We start from the raw sequence: 20,708 nt of genomic DNA on the forward strand, positions 1-20,708 counted from the left end.
TATATATGTTTTTATATTTTAGTTTAATTAATGATTTTTAGTTCATATGAGTCCAATATTGTTCGACAATTATCCAACGTCGGCTTGATATAACACCAATATGGGCTCGATATTAGTCCAATATAGGTTAGAAATTTGTCCAATGAGGGTTGATTTTAGTCCTATATTCGTTAGAAATTTGTCCAATGCAGGCTTGATTGATGTGTGGATTATATTCTGACCATTTCTGGGTAGTAATTGATCCCTTAATAAATGATTCTGGTTCCAATTTTGGATGAGACTCCAAATCTGGCTTATCATTCGACCCTCCCTTTTTGGACACGAGTTACGTTATCCAAAAATAGATGAAAAACTGTGCTGTCTCAGAGTCAGCCGTTTGGATCCATTTACATCCAATTATGGACAACATTTTTAACAGTACTATTTATCGCGTATGTGATTCGGTTTAGTAACCTTATTTTTAATGTTCTCATGTTACCACGCTTTGTGGTACACTTCTCTCGAAGAGACGTATTTTATACTTCTGATAATATTGACAATTGCCAATGTTTTTATTGATAGTTCATATTATTATAAGGTTTTTAAATACAATCATTTTTCAATGATTTAAACTTTGCGTTTTTTCGTTAATATATAGCTTTAACAATTTAAAAAAGATCAAATTTTATCGTAAAAAATAATATTGGCGGTTACTCGTCCAAATACTAATCGATAAAAGAAACCAAAACCACATTTGTATCAAGAAACGTATGGATCATAATTTTTTATTCGAAATCGAATAAAAGGTATCGCAAAAAAGGTTTTTGGAGTAAAATTCTTCTGATTATGTTGAAAATTTTAGTTTTTCGGAAAAAATACTTACGATTAATAATTGAATCACTCTACCTTTTTCCGAAAAAAATCGAGACGAAATACTTTTATATAATCTTCGTTTTACAAATTTTGGTATGTGAATTTATTAGAATAATAGTTAACCGATCCCCGAGCCCTAATTTGAAATATGGTGGATTGCTGGGAATCATTTGAAATATGGTGGATTGCCGGGAATCATTTGAAATATGGTGGATTGCTGGGAATAATTTGAAATATGGTGGATTACTGGGAATCATTTGAAATATGGTGGGTTGCCGGGAATCATTTGATATATGGTGGGTTGCAGGGAATCATTTGATATATGGTGGGTTGCCGGGAATCATTTGATATATGGTGGGTTGCAGGGAATCATTTGAAATATGGTAGATTGCTGGGAATCATTTAAAATATGGTAAATTGCTGGGAATCATTTGAAATATGGTGGGTTGTCGGGAATTATTTGAAATATGGTGGGTTGCCGGGAATCATTTGAAATATGGTGGATTGCTGGGAATCATTTGAAATATGGTGGATTGCCGGGAATCATTTGAAATAATGGTGGCTAGCTGGGAATCATTTGAAATAATGGTGGCTAGCTGGGAATCATTTGAAATAATGGTGGCTAGCTGGGAATCATTTGAAATAATGGTGGCTAGCTGGGAATCATTTGAAATATGGTAAATTGCTGGGAATCATTTGAAATATGGTAAATTGCTGGGAATCATTTGAAATATGGTAAATTGCTGGGAATCATTTGAAATATGGTAAATTGCTGGGAATCATTTGAAATATGGTGGGTTGTCGGGAATCATTTGAAATATGGCGGATTGCCGGGAATCATTTGAAATATGGTGGATTACTGGGAATCATTTGAAATATGGTGGATTGCCGGGGATAATTTGAAATATGGTGGATTGCTGGGAATCATGTGAAATATGGTGGATTGCTGGTAATCATTGAAATATGGTGGATTGCTGGGAATCATTACATTTGAAATATGGTGGATTGCCGGGAACCATTTTAAAAATTATGAAATGACGTGAATCATAGGAAGAATTATTTGCAAAAAACGAAATGCATCAAAGAAATAAACAAATCATCGGAAAAGTAAACGAAATTAAGAATATATTTATAAGACCATATTCTAAATTATACAGGTTAAAAGGTCATTTAATTTAAAAACAACTTTGAAACAATTTTGTACATACACATAACTTATTTACAATACTTTTTCAATTTCAAATTATTTCAAACTCACTTTACCAAAACATCTATACAATCACCATTTTCCAAATCATAGTCTCTCGCTGTCTCGTCAAGGTCCATTAAATCACCATCTATTTTAAAGATTACCCTATCAACGTCTATATTCTTTAAATCAGCGTAAGTTTCAGCAAGTTCTTGAAGAGGTTTATTCTGTAAATAGTATAAAAGATCTTCGAATCAATAAACCACTTTACAATTACTGTTACCATAGCTGTTAAGCCTGAGCTTGGGCTAAGCATAGTCTACTCATACTAAACTGGGGCGTACGTTGGGCTGAAGAATTTTATAACGCAGATAATTGAAATAGAATTAAATATAATTTAAAACTGTTTTCACGATTTAAATACAAAACTAGACCATTTGTTTTCAATAAACCTTGGAATTGAACTACTTTAAATGGATGTACAATGCGTTTGGTGTTATGTAGGGGCGGGGCCTATATCAAGATTATCTTCCATCAAATAGGGACTTGGCAGTACTACGTCATGCAACGTCACTCTACCTTCCACTAGTGCTAAAAAACATACCAGGAGGAGGGGCTTAAATAGCTTTCATTCTGTTAAAAAAACATACCATAATGGCGCTGGGGGCTGAGTTAAGCCTGAATTGCCAAGTCCCTATAGAGCTCTCAACTGGACAATCGTAAATTTCATAGCGTTATCAGTACATGGGAATGGGCATCGGAATTTCAATTGAATGTGATATCAAGCTTTCTGTCAAGTGACATTGCCAAATCCCTACTCTAACACCAAAACACTACAACTTTAAAATATATTTCTTGACACGCCCCTGCATAACTCATTGTACATCCCTTTATAACATCACATATCATTGAGTTTGCTTTCATCAAATATGCACTAAAAGGGGGTATCAAAGAGAGCCGGCTCTTAGTTTCGAATGTGCCTCGCTCAAACTGATGAAATCCGTATAATTTATAATGAGAGGGCTCATGTCAAGCTAATTTTTAGTTACACTAAGGCTCAGCTAAAGGCTCTTTCAGACGATCCAACTTTTTGACTCAGCTAGATGGGTCAAAAAGTTGTATCAATTGCCCAACTTTTGAAGGGAAAAGTGAAATAAAGCCTTCCTATTCACACGACTAAAATTTTACCGCCAAATGGAACTTTTTAAGCGCCACCTACCTTGGCACTTACGAAATAACCTCCGAAAAAGGCTTTTTTGTAATTAATTTTGATTGGCTGGAGAATTTTTCCTAGCCAACTTTTTTGGTGACTCAACTCATCCAGCGTCTTCACACGATCCAACTAGTTGATTCAACTCGAGTTGACCCGTCAAGCTGAGTCAAAAAGTTGGATCGTCTGAAAGAGCCTATTGTGCTGTGAACTCTTAAAAGTGTTTGTAAAGAAGGCATGGGCGGGTGGGTAAAAATTATATGAGATACGTCATAGGCACGTGACTGAGGAAAGGCGTGGTTCAAAGAAGCTTAGTTCGTTTTATTTCAAAAACTATATACCACTTCGTTAAAAACCCGAAATTTTATAAAATCGGTAAGCCCTTTGAAGTTACAAATATATATATATATATATATATTACCTTGTGACACTTTAAGACAATCTTTCTCTTCTCAATATTCGATTGGATCTGCAAGTTTATCACAGCACAGTCGAAACCATCATCTACGTTAGCAGTTTTTCCCCCTGATTCAGCAGTAGAACAAACTGAAATATATTAAATTAGTTGGTAATTAAACTTCTAGCTTCTGTTTTCATTTTTCATCATAAAAAACTCTTAGTTGATACAAAGTCAAGTGGATGTATAATTGTGCTAGTATTAGTGATTGGTTCGAGCATAATTTAGTGATTTTTAAAGATTAAAGGTAAAGTTCGGGTAGTATAAAATTATAACTTAAAAGAACGGCTGCTTTTTCTAAATATAAAAGGAAAAAACATAACAAGAAAAATAAATGATCTCTTATTACAAAATAATTGGCATTTAATTAGTCTTAAAAATAATCAAGGATTGGTTTACTGGCGTCTGCTAAATCAAACCCCTTACCCCTTACCTCTCTCAGCCTGTGAGAATTCAACCAATGCCGAAGGGGTAAGTGCATGGTTCGATTTACCAGACGCCACTAAACCAATGGGGGGTAACGCAGTAGTCCGCGTTTTTAAGACTAATTATATGCTAATTATTATTATTTTGTAATAAGAGATCATTTATTTTTATTTTAATATTTAATTCCTTTTATATTTAGAAAAAGGCTGTTATTTTAAAGCATAATGTTACGATATCCGACCTTTTCCTTTAATATTTTCCGCACGCGAAAATAGGCATCCAGCCAGCCAACCAGCCGGATGCAGTCGGAACAATACTTATGCCAACATCTCTGGGGCGCAAAAGTAAAAGGGTTCAAACGCTGTATTTCGAAAACAATGCAATAATAGGCTCATCGTGGTGTCAATAAAACAAATGCTTCTAGAATTTACTAAAGACAAGTTAAGGGTTGACTCACTGATGTTATCTGAAGCAGTGATATTTCTTGATAGTGGAGTATCATAAGGTTGAATCACTTCCTGATCTCGATAGAGAGTAATGTCAGATTTGTCCACACTCAAAATTAAGGCCAGTTTGTTTATGATAGTGTCAAATTCCTGATCCTGACATATGGCAACAAATAAATAAAATAATGTAATACATTAATACAATGTAAATATTGCAGCACACTTGATAAGTGATAACGTCTTATCAATATCTACACAAGTTAATAAAGAGTGAGAATTGATTGGCTACACTTGGTGGTTAATTTTGCAGGACCAAGTTCCATCTAGGTCCTATTTAGTCTGCATTACTAAGCCTTTGACAGAGCCTCACCAGGCGTCGCTTGACCTCGAATCTATGACCTACCCCATTCACTTCATGACAAGCTCCAGTTTCTAAGTTACCAGTGACAAACTTATGACCAACATATCTTATGACCTAATAACCAGTGACAAACTTATGGAACATATCTTATCAACTAATGAACTCCCCCCCCCCTCCCCCCGAGTTTTTGGAAAACATTAAAGCAAATCTTGGCTGTGGTTTAGTTTAAAGGCCGGGAAACAGCGAGAAGGGTTCTTGTCAAACTGAAAACCGTGCATCGAACTAACAATGGGTGACCGTGCTTCAAACTTTTTAGGGGTTATTGTCAAACTGAAAGCCGTTCAAAGCGGTTCTTGTCAAACTGAAGATAAACAATGGACAGTCTCTTAAATGGGGGATGCAAAAAGTCGGGGAAACAAAATTTAAGAGACTGTCCATTGTTTATCTTCAGTTTGACAAGAACCGCTTTGCACGGCTTTCAGTTTGACAAGAACCCCTAAAAAGTTTGAAGCACGGTCGCCCATTGTTAGTTCGATGCACGGTTTTCAGTTTGACAAGAACCCTTCTCGCCGTTTCCCGGCCTTTAAACCAATACCTCCAGATGCTCCCATAGTCAAGGGGTGGAGTTGATTGGCCCACTAAGCTTAGCAAAGGCTTGTTTTAGCTCCGCCCTCGGATGTTAACGAGTTCTGATTGGTTTAAGCCTTTGGCAACGGTAAAATTGGTGTGTAGAAGATTATCCAGCATGGTAGGGGCGCCACAGGAGCCAGCCGACATTTGCTCTAAGAATCCTTGACTTATCACATGACGTTTCAAGGGGTGGAGTTGACTGGCCCACTAAGCTTAGCAAAGTCTTAATTGTTTCAGCTCCGCCCTCGACATTAACGAGTTCTGATTGGTTTAAGCCTTTGGCAAGGTGAAATTGGTGTGTAGAAGATTATCCAGCATGCTAGGGACGCCACAGGAGCCAGCCGACATTTGCTCTAAGAATCCTTGACTTATCACATGACGTTTCAAGGGGTGGAGTTGACTGGCCCACTAAGCTTAGCAAAGTCTTAATTGTTTCAGCTCCGCCCTCGACATTAACGAGTTCTGATTGGTTTAAGCCTTTGGCAAGGTGAAATTGGTGTGTAGAAGATTATCCAGCATGCTAGGGACGCCACAGGAGCCAGCCGACATTTGCTCTAAGAATCCTTGACTTATCACATGACGTTTCAAGGGGTGGAGTTGACTGGCCCACTAAGCTTAGCAAAGTCTTAATTGTTTCAGCTCCGCCCTCGACATTAACGAGTTCTGATTGGTTTAAGCCTTTGGCAACGGTAAAATTGGTGTGTAGAAGATTATCCAGCATGGTAGGGGCGCCACAGGAGCCAGCCGACATTTGCTCTAAGAATCCTTGACTTATCACATGACGTTTCAAGGGGTGGAGTTGACTGGCCCACTATACTTGGCAAGGCTTAATTGTTTCAGCTCCGCCCTCGACATTAACGAGTTCTGATTGGTTTAAGCCTTTGGCAAGGTAAAATTGGTGTGTAGAAGATTATCCAGCATGCTAGGGGCGCCACAGGAGCCGATATTTGCTCTAAGAATCCTTGACTTATCACATGACTCTTAATTTACACCATTTTCACAAATCCCCCCCCCCTTTTATCCTCGAAAACATTAATTTACATAAAACTCTAACAAAGCACTCTAGTCTAGGCAAAACTTACCATTCTCATTTGAAACTTCTCATATCGCGAAGCGCAATTAATTCTGATATTGATGACACCATCTTCATCAGTTTCATCTACATCATCACTATCATGAAGGTCAACAATGTCTTCAAAGAAGTTCATTTTGGCATCAAATGACCTTAAAAAAATAATAAGAGCAATTTTATGCATGAACAGTTTTAAACACAAATGCATAGAATGAATTAAAATGGTTTCATTTGTTGTAAATTTTTCTCTAAATGAATTGGAAAAAGAGATGACTGTTATGTCATACCTTAGTAGTTTCTGATCCCTTGCTTTCAAAGGAGCTGGAATCATTTCACATTCAAAATCATCCAGTTCAAGACTGTTAGCTTCTTCTTTAACATTAGTTTCACTTGTTTCAAGTCTAAATTGCATACAACACCAAAAACGGATTTATGTAAGAAGAACGTTGAACGTAGCAAATTCACTACCCATCCTCGCAGCATACTTTATTGAGAAACGTCGTCTGCTTATATTTTGACTCCACCCACAAATTCTGTATATAGAGTAATGTCAGTTCTACTATGCAAACGTCATACCATAGAGTAGTGTCGGTAGAGGGGGGAGTAGACTGTTTATCCCTCCCTCTAGGCGCGCTTTTGTAAGAGTAGATACTGTGCGCGCCTGGTAGGGGGGATGACACTTAGCTAAGAGATAGAAGGGTATGACGTTTGCATACGTAGAACTGACATCTAGCTCTAGCTCAGTGTCATCCCCCCTACCAGGCGCGTACAGTATCCCCTCTTACAGAAGCGCGCCTAGAGGGAGGGATAAACAGTCTACTCCCCTCTCTACCGACACTACTCTATAGCTACTTCTAGAGATCGAATTTGTGGGTGGAGTCAAAATATAAGCAGACGAAGTTTCTCAATAAAGTATGCGAGGATGGTACTAGAGGCTAAAGCTATGATCCGACGTTCTTAGTACATAAATCCGTTTTTGACAACACGAATATTAGCTGTAGATTTGTTGCCTTATTAAACATCTCTTGATATTTCACGCCAAAAACCTCAATCTAATAGAGTAATGGCACCTACTTGCCTTTGACTGTATTAAGCTCTATGGGTATAGTTAACATGGAGTGCCACTACTCTATAGTTGTACTCTCTTTGATAAGCTTGCAATTAATGCCATGAATATCAATACTTACACTTCAATCTCCGTGTCCTGAATGACAACAATGGGTGAGGGAGATCTAGATCTAGACTTGGTGGCTCTTTTGGATTTTTTCAAAGGACGCTTCTTAATGGTACTGCTTAAATTATCAGCTGCGGTATCATCGTCTGAACTTTCGTTTTCATTTACGACAGATTCCAAAGTCGAGGCTAATAAAACATACAGCAGGATTGCTCTTAACGGCAAAAAACATGTCTAGCTTGCAACTCTTCGCTAATGTATTCTTTTTGGTGAAATAAAATATGGAAAAGCAACAAATTGACTCCGCATTGAACCTAACCAGGGTTGCAACGGAATTTTCAGAACCAAATTCCCTGACTTTTCCGGTTTTTCCCTGACCTTTTTAAGGCCGGAAGTGTAAATGTTTACAGCACGTTTTAAGTGCTTATAATTAAATAAACTCGATCTACATTAAGTTTTCCAATGTATTTGTTGCACCAAAATGATTAAGAAACATTTTAACTATAAATAACAGTCTAAGAGATTTTTTAGACAGCATTTACTTTATAAAAACAATTCTAGACAGCATTTTTAAGGATTGCTCTATTAGAGTTCACTCTGTGTTAAGAGATGATGAGGGGAGAAACTTTCATTACTCTTAATTTCAATGAAGACTTGTCCCCAGAAATTTTAGCCACTAAAATCAAATTCCCTGACTTTGCTAAAAATTTTAAAATTTCCCGACTTTTCCAGGTTTTCCCTGACCCGTGGCAACCCTGCTAACCCTAATCAAACTTAACTTTACCTAAACTATCACACCATAAACACTGAGTTGTCATTAGCAATTTTAGCCACTAAAATCAAATTCCCTGACTTTTCCCTGACCTTTTCGGCCCATTTTTAAATTCCCTGACTTTTCCAGGTTTTCCCTGACCCGTGGCAACCCTGCTAACCCTATTCTAAACCCTAATCAAACTTAACTTTACCTAAACTATCACACCATAAACACTGAGTTGTCATTAGCAATTTTAGCCACTAAAATCAAATTCCCTGACTTTTCCCTGACCTTTTCGGCTCATTTTTAAATTCCCTGACTTTTCCAGGTTTTCCCTGACCCGTGGCAACCCTGCTAACCCTATTCTAAACCCTAATCAAACTTAACTTTACCTAAACTATCACACCATAAACACTGAGTGGTCAGACTCATTAGCGGAACATTAAGCAAGACATCTATAACTAATAAACAAACTTACCCTGATGAATCGCTTTCTTTTTCACATTGAAGCTTTTTATTTGTCCAGTAAATATAGAGAATTTCATTGCAGTTTTAACTTCTTTCTTTTCCTGAAGATCCTTGCCGGAGTCAGTACCATTTTTAGGAATGAGCGGATGTCTGGACGACACCGAGGACTTTGCGAGTTTCCTCCTTTTCACGCGTAACATAATTTCATCATCCGAAGAATCAGATGATGTTATTAATACTCTTAGTTTGGGTAAATCATTATTTTTCGCCATTGTGTTTGTCGAAAAGAGAAATTGCACATCAATCACCGAGTAATTTAAGTATTCGACCCGCCAAACCGTTTTGAATTTGAAATAGTCTGAAGATATAGCAGACTACACGCTAAAGCAGGTCAGGGAGTTGGTGCCGGAAATAAGCTGTAATATCTTCGGAGAGGAGAGAAGTAAAAATGGTGCAGAGGCCAAGAATACTCTCGCTCTTGAACACCTAAGTAGGAAGGAAAACGCGTCCACTTGTTTTCTTTATAATTGAGTAAATTGACTACATGTATCTGATTCTGAAAATGTTTTTTCACACTTGTCTTTTCTCTGTATTAATTTTACAAAATCAGCTGATTTCTCAAGGCTCAGTGGTCTAGGGGTATGATTCTCGCTTTGGGTGCGAGAGGTCCCGGGTTCAAATCCCGGCTGGGCCCCGAAATTTATTTTATTAAAAATAGCGTAATGAAAATTAAACGTGAATCATATTACACAATAATCTATAGTTAATACCACCGTTAATTGACGCTTACTTCTTTTTTAAGCTTCTCGCATTAGCTAAAGGCTTTATGCATAAACCCCGGGTGGTGGGCTTGCTTACTCGCTGGCTGGCTGGACGGTTGCCTGTTTCGCGTGCATTTTTTTTTCTAAATTGAAAAAGTTTTAAAATATTTTTTCTAAAGGAAATGAAAGGATTGCAATCTTTTGCGAGTTTTAAAAAGTAATAAAGACGGTAAATGTAGTTCATTACAACACCCCAGCCAAGCAAAATGTTAACAAGTCACGTAAAAATTGCGTATTAGCTAGGTGTGGTTGGTGGTGAATAGGTCTTGTTAGTTTCGTATGTGCTAATGTAAATTCATGTTCTTAAACACGCTAAGGTAATATTCTTTATGGCCCAACTATTGGGATAGATGAAGTTCATACCACTCCGAGCTAAAAATGTCTTCTCTTCTATGCAGCCTCCATAATTTGAAGGACGACAACTATAAAACAACCGTCCATCAAATTAAATTATATCCAACCTTGTTTTTGATGTGCCCGGGGTCCCCTAACAAACAAACAAACACACACACACATACATACATACATACATACATACACACATACATACATACATACAAAACGCAAAGATAGGTCTGGTTACATAACCACACCTAGCAAAAACTTTTAGTATTTGCGTTAACAATGTAGTGGTCGAATTAAATCACAATTCAAAATATTGTGATTAAGTCAATAAAATATTTCTTTGCAAACAAGACTGCTTTTGTAAAATATTTGTTCGGCGTTGTTTAAACATTAATGGAAAATTCAAAGTTTTAAATAGTTTTTCGATCAATGTTTTACCTTAATGCGACAAAAAATATTACACAGCTTTACGTGACTACCATAAACTTAGTTCAAAATTTTAAACCACATTATATTGCGTGTGCTATAAATTGCATAAGCTCTTGGGTCTGCGTTTCCTAGTGGAAATAAAACATACTTCGTTACGCAACAAAGGAACTAAAACCATTCTAAACCTACCAAGTTACGACAAAAGTTGAAAAAGGCGCCTTAAAAGTTTTGGCAGGCTTTTAATCAAAACTATTAGAGCCCGACTGAGATTTCAAAATCCGAAAAAGGAATATAATTATAATGCCTAGATTTTTGAGCCTTTGAGGGAAAGAAAATTTAGCAAAACTTAGAAGAAGTAGCCTAGAGCCTTACTCGTAATAATTTTAATTTTACGTCCTACGAAGGTTTCGAAACACTAAAATATAGATTGGTTTGAAGCGAGGGCAAGCGTTTTGTAGAAGTCTTTAAAAACTTCTTGTGTGAATCATTCCTGAGTTGAAGACTGGTAGCTTAGGAAAATAAAAGTTTTGCCTTTGCTCTGAATTCTACAGAGCAAAGTTTTTATGGTAAAATCATGACGTACATTTAAGGCCAGTTGGTAATTTTAAATGTGAGTTGGGTATTTGATCGGCTTTCTGCCAGTAAGGTGCCGAAGATGATGGAAGGGACTACCTTAAAAACGTGCATACTTCAGGTACAAGTTACGAATTTTTGGTTTTCAATTATCCTCTACATATCCGTAAAGACGCAGTGCCTGAGATGAAATGGATACCTGTCCCAATTTGTAGCTGAGGACCAAATACATTTCCATAGCATATAACTTCAAACCTTATAACACTTTTTCTTAATAATCATCTGTACTAAATTGTTAAAAACTTAATTCCAGCTGGAGCCATGGATCACGGAAATTTCCAATAATACGTTCAAAGGCGTGACTGCTTTCTTGATTGGCTATATTTCAAAATCCATGAATGTGAGGTATGTTTAGTTGGGAGGGGGGTATTGTACTGCCAGTATTCACTAATCATACAAACGTTCTTGAGTAGTTTCCAATTGGTAAAAAAAGAAAAATTCATGGGTCCAGGTAGACTGGTCAATGGTTCATGGACACTCACAAGAGGACTTATACAAAAAAAGGTGTTAATGAATACATTGCCTATTCAGAATTTTTGGACTCATTTTGACTTAAGTTATATTTCTGTGAATGTGATACATTTATTCCTTTTAGGAAGTTGATCTGAGCATCATGCCAGTTGGTGTTTTCCCTGACACAGATTTTTGTGGAAGTACATTTCCATATTGGTCCACGGACTTGGCTATTTTTTCAGGGAAGTCGGTACCACTACAGCCTATCGTTTACTCAATTTTCACTATCTTCGAGCCCAGCGTAAGATATAATATGAAATTAAAATACTTTTTCACTGTGCCCACATTGGAATCTGATTTCACAACGACTCTTGGAATTTCACCTTCCATTGTCTCTTCAAGGAAGGGAAGTTTGGTTAGCGAATCGTAGCAGGTCACAAAGTCTATTTCTTGGCGTTAGTTTAAACTGCGCATGATCGGAGTGCAACACGTCATTTCCCAACGTAACCGTAGCCGAGTCAAAGTTGTCGTCTGCCTTAGTATAATGCGTGAGAAAACTGCGCACTAGCACATCCGGTCAACGGAAGATTTTTTGGATACCCTAGTTTGAACACTACACCAAACTTCCCTTGCTGATCTTCCTTGTTCTCCGTAGGGATAGTAGCACCTTAGCTCACTTTTTAAGTGACAAGATCTTCAATAACGTACAAACTGTCATTATTATCTACAGGTTCTTGTTTTGTGGTATTTGTTTGGAATTATAATAGCTTGGGTATCATATCTCTTGGAACGTTCAGCCTCGAGATACATAAGCCATTATTGTCAACTAAAAGTGACTATTCGACGCCACCTGGATGCGTATATTTACCCCACGTTCTTCGAAGGTGAGCTCACTCCCTGTGGGTCATGCCAAGTTGCCACCCGATATAGTAGAAAAGAGACTGTCCAACTCCTGGAGTTTAAGAATCGAATTAATTATAAACAAAATTCGATTTTGAAGGTGTTGATGCTAAACTTATACCAATATCAAATGCATCGAGGATATGCTTCTTCTTTTGGTGGGTTTTTGTCTCCATCATGTGGACTTTGTTCGCAGGTCTCTATAAATGCAGTGTCACCTCTGTTGGACCAGCCATCGAATTTGATAACTTGGATGAAGTAGTACAGTTTTCTAACAAGAAACTTCTAATTCTAAATGCGCCATACATTTCAGGCGCATTCGCTGTAAGTTATTCAAGTGCATAATATCATAAGTTTACAAGATAAGTTCCATAATGTTCGTAATACTAGAGACTTACAGCTCGAGCTTGTTCAAGAACGACACGAGAATTGACTATACACTCGGGTTTTCAGTCCATCTTTCTATTTTATCTGTACTATGCCTTGGACAGCGCCTCACCAGGCGTCGCTTTACGAGAATATATGACGTTTCACCTACGTAACTTTATGACAAGCTCTCATAGTTATCAGTGACAAACTTAAGGAACATATCTTATGAATTTACGATAATATTAGATGGGTTTAACAATATTGAATAAAACACCTCAATAATTTAAAATATCTTGAATTAAACTTTCTTTATTTTTTACTAAGCGCTCTAAAAGGAACATTGACAAAATAATATATCAGCGACTTGTAAAAGACAATGGCATAATGGACACGTTCCACGACATATTTACTGAACAAAACATAGCGGAATACAATCTTGGAAAATCTTTGGTTATTCTGGAACGGGTTCAATTATTCGCAAGAGTAAACGCCCTTTGTCATCGAAAGCAGTTTTTCCATGTCAGTGATGGGTTACATAAGCCTTTGGCCTTGGGATTTATACTGACGAAATCAGTGGGATTCAGATTCAGAGATCAGTTCAACATACGGTAAGTTTTTAACCCTATAAAATCAATGTTACTGAATCTCTATAGTGTTATTGTCCAGGATCCTAACTTTCAACTATGTTTACATTCCAGAATAATACGATATTTACAATTCGGACACATGGATTATCGATTGAAAGAGTTCTTTCATTTTGCTGACCTTTGTGACAAAATGAAGCTCCGTCCAGCCAGAGAGGGTGTCGTCAAAATGAGAGATTTCGGACCGGCTTTCAATATCTTCTATCTCGGACTAACACTTTCTGTGTTTTCATTCATTCTTGAGCTCGTCTACAAGTGGTACTTTGAAGCAAAACCGTTGAAACATCGACAAAGAGCTCCAAAACATTCTACGTCACTCGCGTGGTCGCAATGGTACCAGTAGTTGTTCCGCTGAAATCAGAAAAACCAATGATCCTTGCTTCTGATTTGCACGCACGTGAAAAAAAAACAGTTAGCCAATCATTGTGGAATTGTTGGTCAAAATAGATTTTGCTTGTTAGCTTTCTTTGTTTTTGGTTTCGCGTATTGTTACACAAATAAATGACTTAAATCATAAGTTCATAAGATATGTTTCATAAGTTTGGCACTGGTTACTAAGAGCTTGTCGTGAAGTGACTAGGGTGGAACGTCATAGATTCAGGGTAAAGCGACGCCTGGTGAGGCGCTGTCAAAGGCTAGGTTGCAAGATGAACTGCAAAATTATCCACCGAGTGTAGTCCATTCTCGCTTGTCATTCTCGAACTAGCTCGAGCTATTATTGGGGGTATCACACATTGATTTCCTCTATTTTTAGGGGTAGCAATAAACCCCCGATGACTAAAAACACATTTTATAATTATATTTTTAGGGGTTAATTTAACATTTTTTCCTCAACACTTCTTAGGTTTAAATGGGATACCTCGACGATACTCAGATTACTAAAAACACATTTTATAATTATATTTTTAGGGGTTAATTTAACATTTTTTCCTCAACACTTCTTAGGTTTAAATGGGATACCTCGACGATACTCAATTTGCATTATGAAGCATGGGTATTGTCATACTTATGGAACATATCTTTTGAAATTACTAATTCACAGGATACCTAAATTGTTGTCAATGAAACTCTTAATAATGCTTGAATACTTTTTTATTAAAAAACTTTACGACCTGTAGTTGCTTATCAACAGAAGTCCATTAAATTAGCCTAGGAAGTAACCAAAAGCGGGGTTTGGGACTCCCCTCTCTTGTGTAGCAATACTGAAGAAGGGCGACACATTCGCCACCTCGGGATAATTTTTCTCAGATCTCCGGTTTAGGTGCGAATATTACGCCAAAATTTGTCCTATTGGGAGAGAAACAACTATTGGCTGAAAATGAACACTGTTTCTCTAAGGGGACCGGAAAACGCCCCCTTCCACTGTAAAACCGAGGCCTCTCTAGCATAGAATCAGGAGAAGGGATGGGGGATGTGAATTTTGGAACAGTCAAGGTCATTTAGTTTTTTATGACTCTTCATAAACCTATTGAAAAAAAATTTAACGACCGTGGCCGTTCCTTTCTTATTTTTAGCCACATCGTATTAGCCACATCGTAAGATGTGAGCTATTAGTTTCACTGGGGATGGAAGTGGGAGTTGCCGTGTCTGTTGTGGTGGCCGTGGGTGTGTTCGTCCTCCCTCGTAATACATTATAGTTAATTAATAAAAGAAAAAACAAATAAAAAATATTAGATTTGCATTTAATTGAACAACATAAAATTAATTATGTAATAGAAAAATTTAAACATTGTAGTTTTATTTTTAATATTGTAGTTCAACTTGGTTTAAATAGATGTCGCTGTGTAAGTTGCCCTGACACTATGAATACATTACACCCTGAATACATGAATGTACACCAATTACACCCTGAATACACGAATCCTGAATACATGAATGTACACCATTATACATGAATGTACACCAATTACACCCTGAATACATGAATGTCATAAATGGACCCTGAATACACGAATCCTGAATACATGAATGTACAGTTGCCCTGACACTATGAATACATTACATCCGGAATACATGAATGTACACCAATTACACCCTGAATACATGAATGTACACCATTATTACACCCTGAATAGATGAATGTACACCAATTACACCCTGAATACACGAATCCTGAATACATGAATGTACACCATTATACATGAATGTACACCAATTACACCCTGAATACATGAATCCTGAATACATGAATGTCATAAATGGACCCTGAATCCTGAATACATGAATGTCATAAATGGACCCTGAATCCTGAATACATGAATGTCATAAATGGACCCTGAATCCTGAATACATGAATGTACACCATTATACATGAATGTACACCAATTACACCCTGAATGAAATTTGACCAGTCTCATCGGCGGCGGCTACTGCTGGCTGAGAAATTCTAGGCATAAATGCCAAGAAGAGAGAAAACAAAATTCCCAATCCTGTCTTTACCCGCTCCTTGATTTCCCTAACCTAATCCCTGGTCAAAAATTCATATGTGGTCCATTAGATAGCTATGATTATACAGTGAAAAATACAGGGTGTTTGTGAAAAGTCCATCAATAATGAAAGGGCGTATTTATTGGGCCATTTTGAGTCGAAAATGTTCTATGACATTTTGCCGTCCGAGCCACGGTTTTCGAGTTATGATTTGAATATTTTAGGAATGACCCCTTCATTAAATTAGCGCTGTCTTTCAATTTCTTAATTAAATTTAAGGGGTCATCCGTAAATTACTCCAATCATAACTTGAAAACAGTGGCTCGGACGGAAAAATGTCATAGAACATTTTCGACTCAAAGTGGCCCAATAAATACGCCCTTTCATTATTGATGGACATTTCACAAACACCCTGTATATTATTGTTTATACTAGTAATATCGGCTGTATTACAGCTGGCTTCCTATTTTCGAATATCCAAAACTTTTAATGTTAATTTTAAATTAAACTTCCCCATTTTTTGTATATTCACATTTAAATAAATACCTCTCAAAAGCGAGAGTATACAAACGATGTGGCTTTAATATGGGCTTTGACCATCTTGTTTATAAAGCAAACAACCAACCCTTTATAGCGTTTTCCTTTGTGGTCGCCCGAGATCGCTCCATATTTTCGTGTTACGTCATCGTTCTAGCTCGGAGGACCGAATGTAGTTACTCCCAATGAAAGACAAAAGTTTTTCAGAGCGGTTTTGTGACGTCATCAGGCGCTCCATTTTGGTCACTCCGTCTCTAGAGTCGGAGTGGTTGGGATCAATCCGGGAGCAAACCGGGAGGGAGCGACTGGGCCAATGTAAGACGCGCCTCCGTTTAGGAGCAGCTAGTTTTTTCCCAATGAAAGACGATTTTTTTTTTCAAGTGCTCCGGGAGCGCTCGGATCACCTCAAAGAAAAACGCTATAAGAGAGCCAGCGTTCATGAGCTGAAGAAGTCACGCCCCGCTCACGTCAAGAAAGACTTCCTAGATAGGAGCTCGAGATTTCTAGCAGAGTTAGGAAAGGAGAAAAATTTTACCCCCCCCCCATCCATGGAGTTAGAAGGAGATCTTACCCCAGCAGAGACGTACGCTATACCAGCTATTGTAATTGTTTACTTTCTTGGCTAATTTAATGGACTTCTGTTATCAATAAATAGCTATGGTTGCATATTCAGAAAATTAAGTGGGTAAACAGCCCTCGTCTCGACTCGGAGAGGTTAATTTTGGTTTCCCAACTTGTTAAACTATACTATAGGCTAATAAGCTGCCTTCTAAATAATCCAGAGCGTTTGAGATTAGAGAAGTACTGTGAAAGTACTAGAAGAGAAACATGATATAAACTAAACGGTATTTGTAATAATTTTGAATTAATTATTCCTAATTCCTACGATAGTTAATTAACAAATTAAAACAGGCATAAATTATAATAGTTAGTCGACAGACAAGCCAATGTATGTCTTTTCTTCAGAGTTCAAAAAACCCCGGACTTTTTTTAAAAAACCCAGTCCACCGGGTTTTATTGGGGTTTTCTGGGTTTTAATGGGTACTTCGGTTTTTTTTGGATTTTTTATCTTTAGCAGTTGCTTGCATTATAGAAATTTTCATTCAAAAGTAACTGCTAAGTAAAAAAAGTCTTAAAATGTTTCATTAAAAATAATAAATATTATAAAATAGTACTTTTAAAGCTGAAACAACAAATAACTATCTTTAAAATGAAATTATTCTAGAATTCAAATTCATCCAAATAGTGATGGGATTTATTAAGTGGGTTTCTTAGTGGTTTTTTAAGATAAGACCCCACACCTTTCCGTATTATGTTTAGGAGCTGAAACATTTCTTCGGCCGTTATTCTAGCCAGGGTGGGAAATAAGGATTTTTATAAAACTGCCAGACATTGGGCCAGCGACCCCCCTGGCCTGGAATTAATAAACTGGTCCAAGCACGTCGTCTGGTAAACTAAAGAACTGGATAGCTAAAATAGTTGAGTTAACCAAGTAGTTTAAATTGCTGAGCTCTCTCAAAACAGGAAAACCACTCCGATTTAAATGGGTATAATTCGTATGACACCCATAATAAACCGGTAAACCCATGAAACCGTTCCTCCTGTACACTATCTTCCCCCTTAAACTTCAATAAAAACCAACGTTAATTATTATTAAACCAACGTTTTAATTATTATGGAATAATTAAAATACCTAAAATTACGATTAAATGTAAAAATTAGAGGTGAAAATAGGTCCCAATTTTGCTTCACGTTAGTTCAATGAACTCAAATTATAATATAGGAATATGAGAGTAGAGAGTCGTGGCACATTTATTTTATCCATAACAACAACACACCAAAATGAAAATAAGTGGAACGCAATTTATCTGAAAATATAGTTCCATTTCGATGAAACGTGCCCTGGAATATGATTTACGATAATCTACTAATGGAGAGAAATTTTATGAAACTCGCCAATCATATTTTCCCAGCACATTATAGGTGCAAATAAGGAGTTAAATTGAACTGCTACTCTCCTGCATAGGTTCTCCATGGATGTTTACCATTTGAGAACGTTGTTAGACGGATATGAAAATGGGCCACTACGTGAGCTCTAGCTATTTTCCATAGCTGAGTTTCGAACTTTATAAAGTATAAAAGCGCCCTTAAGCCTAACAAATATCAGTTTAAACCGAGTGCTAACTAACGAACGTCACTCTATCCTTTTAATACGGGGTATTTTATAGTTAATATAGTTAATTAGAAATAGAAATTTTTCCCAAGATGCATTCCAACAAGATGTTTCTCCTCTTTGCTGTATTCACTTTTGCCATTCTCGGTCTTGCGCAGATGGCATATTCACTTCCTTTTGGTAAGAAAGCTGTGAACTAACCTTAGTTTGAAAATATTTATTCATGCCTGTTTGGTCATTTACGAGTAAATAGGAGCAGAAAACAGGGTTAGATTTATAAACAACCCAGCCCCCAAAACCACTGGCTTTATTTGGTTTTACCAACCATAAAACCCACCAAAAAAACCAATTAAATCACTAAGATCATCAAATATAATAGATTTGAATGCTAGAATAATTTCATTTTAAAGATAGTATAAGATATTTGTTAGGTTTTTGTTGTTTCAACTTCAAAAGTATTACTTAATAACAGTTTTTATGAAATATTTTTAGACTTATTTCATTAAGGAGTTATTTTTGAATGACAATTTGTACAATGCACGCAACTGCTAAAGATAAAAACCCAAAAACTCAATAAAACCAGATTGGCTGAATTTTTTTTTAAAATAAAATCCGGGTTTTTTTCAACCCTGGTAGAAAGAGAAGGAAACCATTTTTGAAAAATCGAAACAACTTCAAACAAGTTGGGAAAACCAAAATATTACCTCTCCGAGTCAAGACGACTACTTACAAACTTATTTACCCAGATATGGAAATGTTTCTTAAGTTAAAATTTATGAAATATTAAAGCAGTGTACAAAGAATAGCAAATATACTGTAAATCAGACGACATTTTACATCCAATAATGATATACTTGTACACATTAAAATCATCCGATGGGGGAAAAACGGGAAATGAAGAGATAAAACTTTGGAGGGATATTACCTTTACGTAATTGTAAAGGCCCAATTTTCTACTCCTCAACTGTATGCCCTCTATGTTCAAAGCCATATTCACAACAGGGTTGCCATGTAAACACTATCCTCTCGTTTCATCTCAACGATTTTCTTAGTTTGTCAACATGACTGTTAACGTTACATAACACCAAAGCTTATTTGTGGCTACACACACTGAAAGTAAATGCGTACCATAAAAAGCATGAAAACACGAAGCTATTATCCGATTACGATCAGACCTTTCACTGGTCTGGGCTGCGTTCAGCAGAGCTCACCAAAAAAGACAGCGGAATATGGAAATTTTACCGGTGAGCTCTGTCGTCATAGCTTTTCTCCGGTCATCGGCGTTTTATAAATGACGCTAGCGCAATAAAGCGTGCAATGTACCAAGGCTTAACAAAAATTGGATGATAACATATTTATAGAGATAGATAACAACTTTTTTAATTAAAATTAGAAACTAACATATCTCTTAAAATTCTCGCGTGATCAACTGGTTTCACGCCAATTAAATAGCTGTAGTCCCATAGAGCTATTTGTATTAATTCCTCCATGGTTTTTTCGCCAAGCTGAGAAATACGCGTTTTACGTCACGTTACCAAAGAGCCGACTACTTTCTTTGAAGACCGCGCTAGCTAAGCGCTAAGCACCGTGACGTCAAAATCCAAAAACAAAATCCCGTTAAGTAGGACACTGTTAACAGCGCTGGGCTCTGCTGAACGCGGCCCAGATTTCCACCATGATTATAATATCTAAGCCTAAAGTGTATTTAACTTTCGGCTCACTCTGAACCGTTAATGTCTCTGCATTACAGAAACGAAATCCGAACCCAAACGTTTACTTTTTGGTTCACTAGGTCTATTGACAAATAAAAGTTCATTTGACCATCATAGTAGCGTTGTGCTTGTATTCACTTTAGAAAGGATTATGCTATAAACAGATGTAGTATAGCTTAAGTAATATATAAACATCCATTTTAAATAATAATATTAAAAAAAATCT

At 36.8% G+C, this 20,708-nt stretch overlaps 2 protein-coding genes and 1 non-coding gene across 4 annotated transcripts; 2 read left to right on the plus strand and 1 right to left on the minus strand.

Moving 5' to 3' along the window:
- Window positions 1-1,956: 1,956 nt before the first annotated feature.
- Window positions 1,957-9,425, minus strand: LOC149678407 (uncharacterized). 2 transcript variants are annotated; one of them, XM_089836373.1, is made up of 7 exons: window positions 9,050-9,425; window positions 7,831-8,005; window positions 6,937-7,044; window positions 6,654-6,801; window positions 4,592-4,736; window positions 3,673-3,797; window positions 1,957-2,268 (listed from the first exon to the last, which is right to left on the minus strand). In XM_089836373.1, the coding sequence occupies exons 1-7, from the start codon at window positions 9,309-9,311 to the stop codon at window positions 2,107-2,109; spliced, it is 1,125 nt and encodes a 374-aa protein (XP_089692499.1). In that variant the 5' UTR covers window positions 9,312-9,425; the 3' UTR covers window positions 1,957-2,106. The 2 variants fall into 2 exon arrangements, with proteins under 2 accessions (XP_089692499.1, XP_089692498.1); XM_089836372.1 differs by having other exon boundaries at window positions 6,654-6,795; window positions 6,931-7,044; window positions 9,050-9,424.
- Window positions 9,426-9,661: 236 nt separating this feature from the next.
- TRNAP-UGG (transfer RNA proline (anticodon UGG)) lies at window positions 9,662-9,733 on the plus strand. Its single transcript has one exon. It is a non-coding gene; the product is annotated as a tRNA-Pro (tRNA).
- Window positions 9,734-10,431: 698 nt separating this feature from the next.
- LOC149678409 (uncharacterized) lies at window positions 10,432-14,518 on the plus strand. Its single transcript, XM_089836374.1, has 8 exons — window positions 10,432-11,328; window positions 11,521-11,612; window positions 11,681-11,771; window positions 11,863-12,021; window positions 12,451-12,604; window positions 12,721-12,944; window positions 13,314-13,597; window positions 13,688-14,518. The coding sequence occupies exons 1-8, from the start codon at window positions 11,290-11,292 to the stop codon at window positions 13,974-13,976; spliced, it is 1,332 nt and encodes a 443-aa protein (XP_089692500.1). The 5' UTR covers window positions 10,432-11,289; the 3' UTR covers window positions 13,977-14,518.
- Window positions 14,519-20,708: the final 6,190 nt, after the last annotated feature.

This window comes from Phalangium opilio, unplaced genomic scaffold (genome assembly GCF_054372755.1).
Source record: "Phalangium opilio isolate 3A_F unplaced genomic scaffold, DU_Popi_V2 ptg000042l_1, whole genome shotgun sequence".
Classification (NCBI taxonomy): Eukaryota; Metazoa; Arthropoda; class Arachnida; order Opiliones; family Phalangiidae; genus Phalangium; species Phalangium opilio.

Coding starts and splice junctions, on each gene's coding strand:
- LOC149678407 (XM_089836373.1), bottom strand. CDS start 9,311: ATGGCGAAAAATAATGATTTACCCAAACTAAGAGTATTAATAACATCA. Junction 4,737..6,653: donor AGAAGTTTCAAATGAGAATG/GTAAGTTTTGCC, acceptor GCCATATGTCAG/GATCAGGAATTTGACACTAT. Junction 2,269..3,672: donor TTGTCTTAAAGTGTCACAAG/GTAATATATATA, acceptor TACTATTTACAG/AATAAACCTCTTCAAGAACT.
- LOC149678409 (XM_089836374.1), top strand. CDS start 11,290: ATGATGGAAGGGACTACCTTAAAAACGTGCATACTTCAG. Junction 11,613..11,680: donor TCAAAATCCATGAATGTGAG/GTATGTTTAGTT, acceptor GTTCTTGAGTAG/TTTCCAATTGGTAAAAAAAG. Junction 13,598..13,687: donor AGAGATCAGTTCAACATACG/GTAAGTTTTTAA, acceptor TTTACATTCCAG/AATAATACGATATTTACAAT.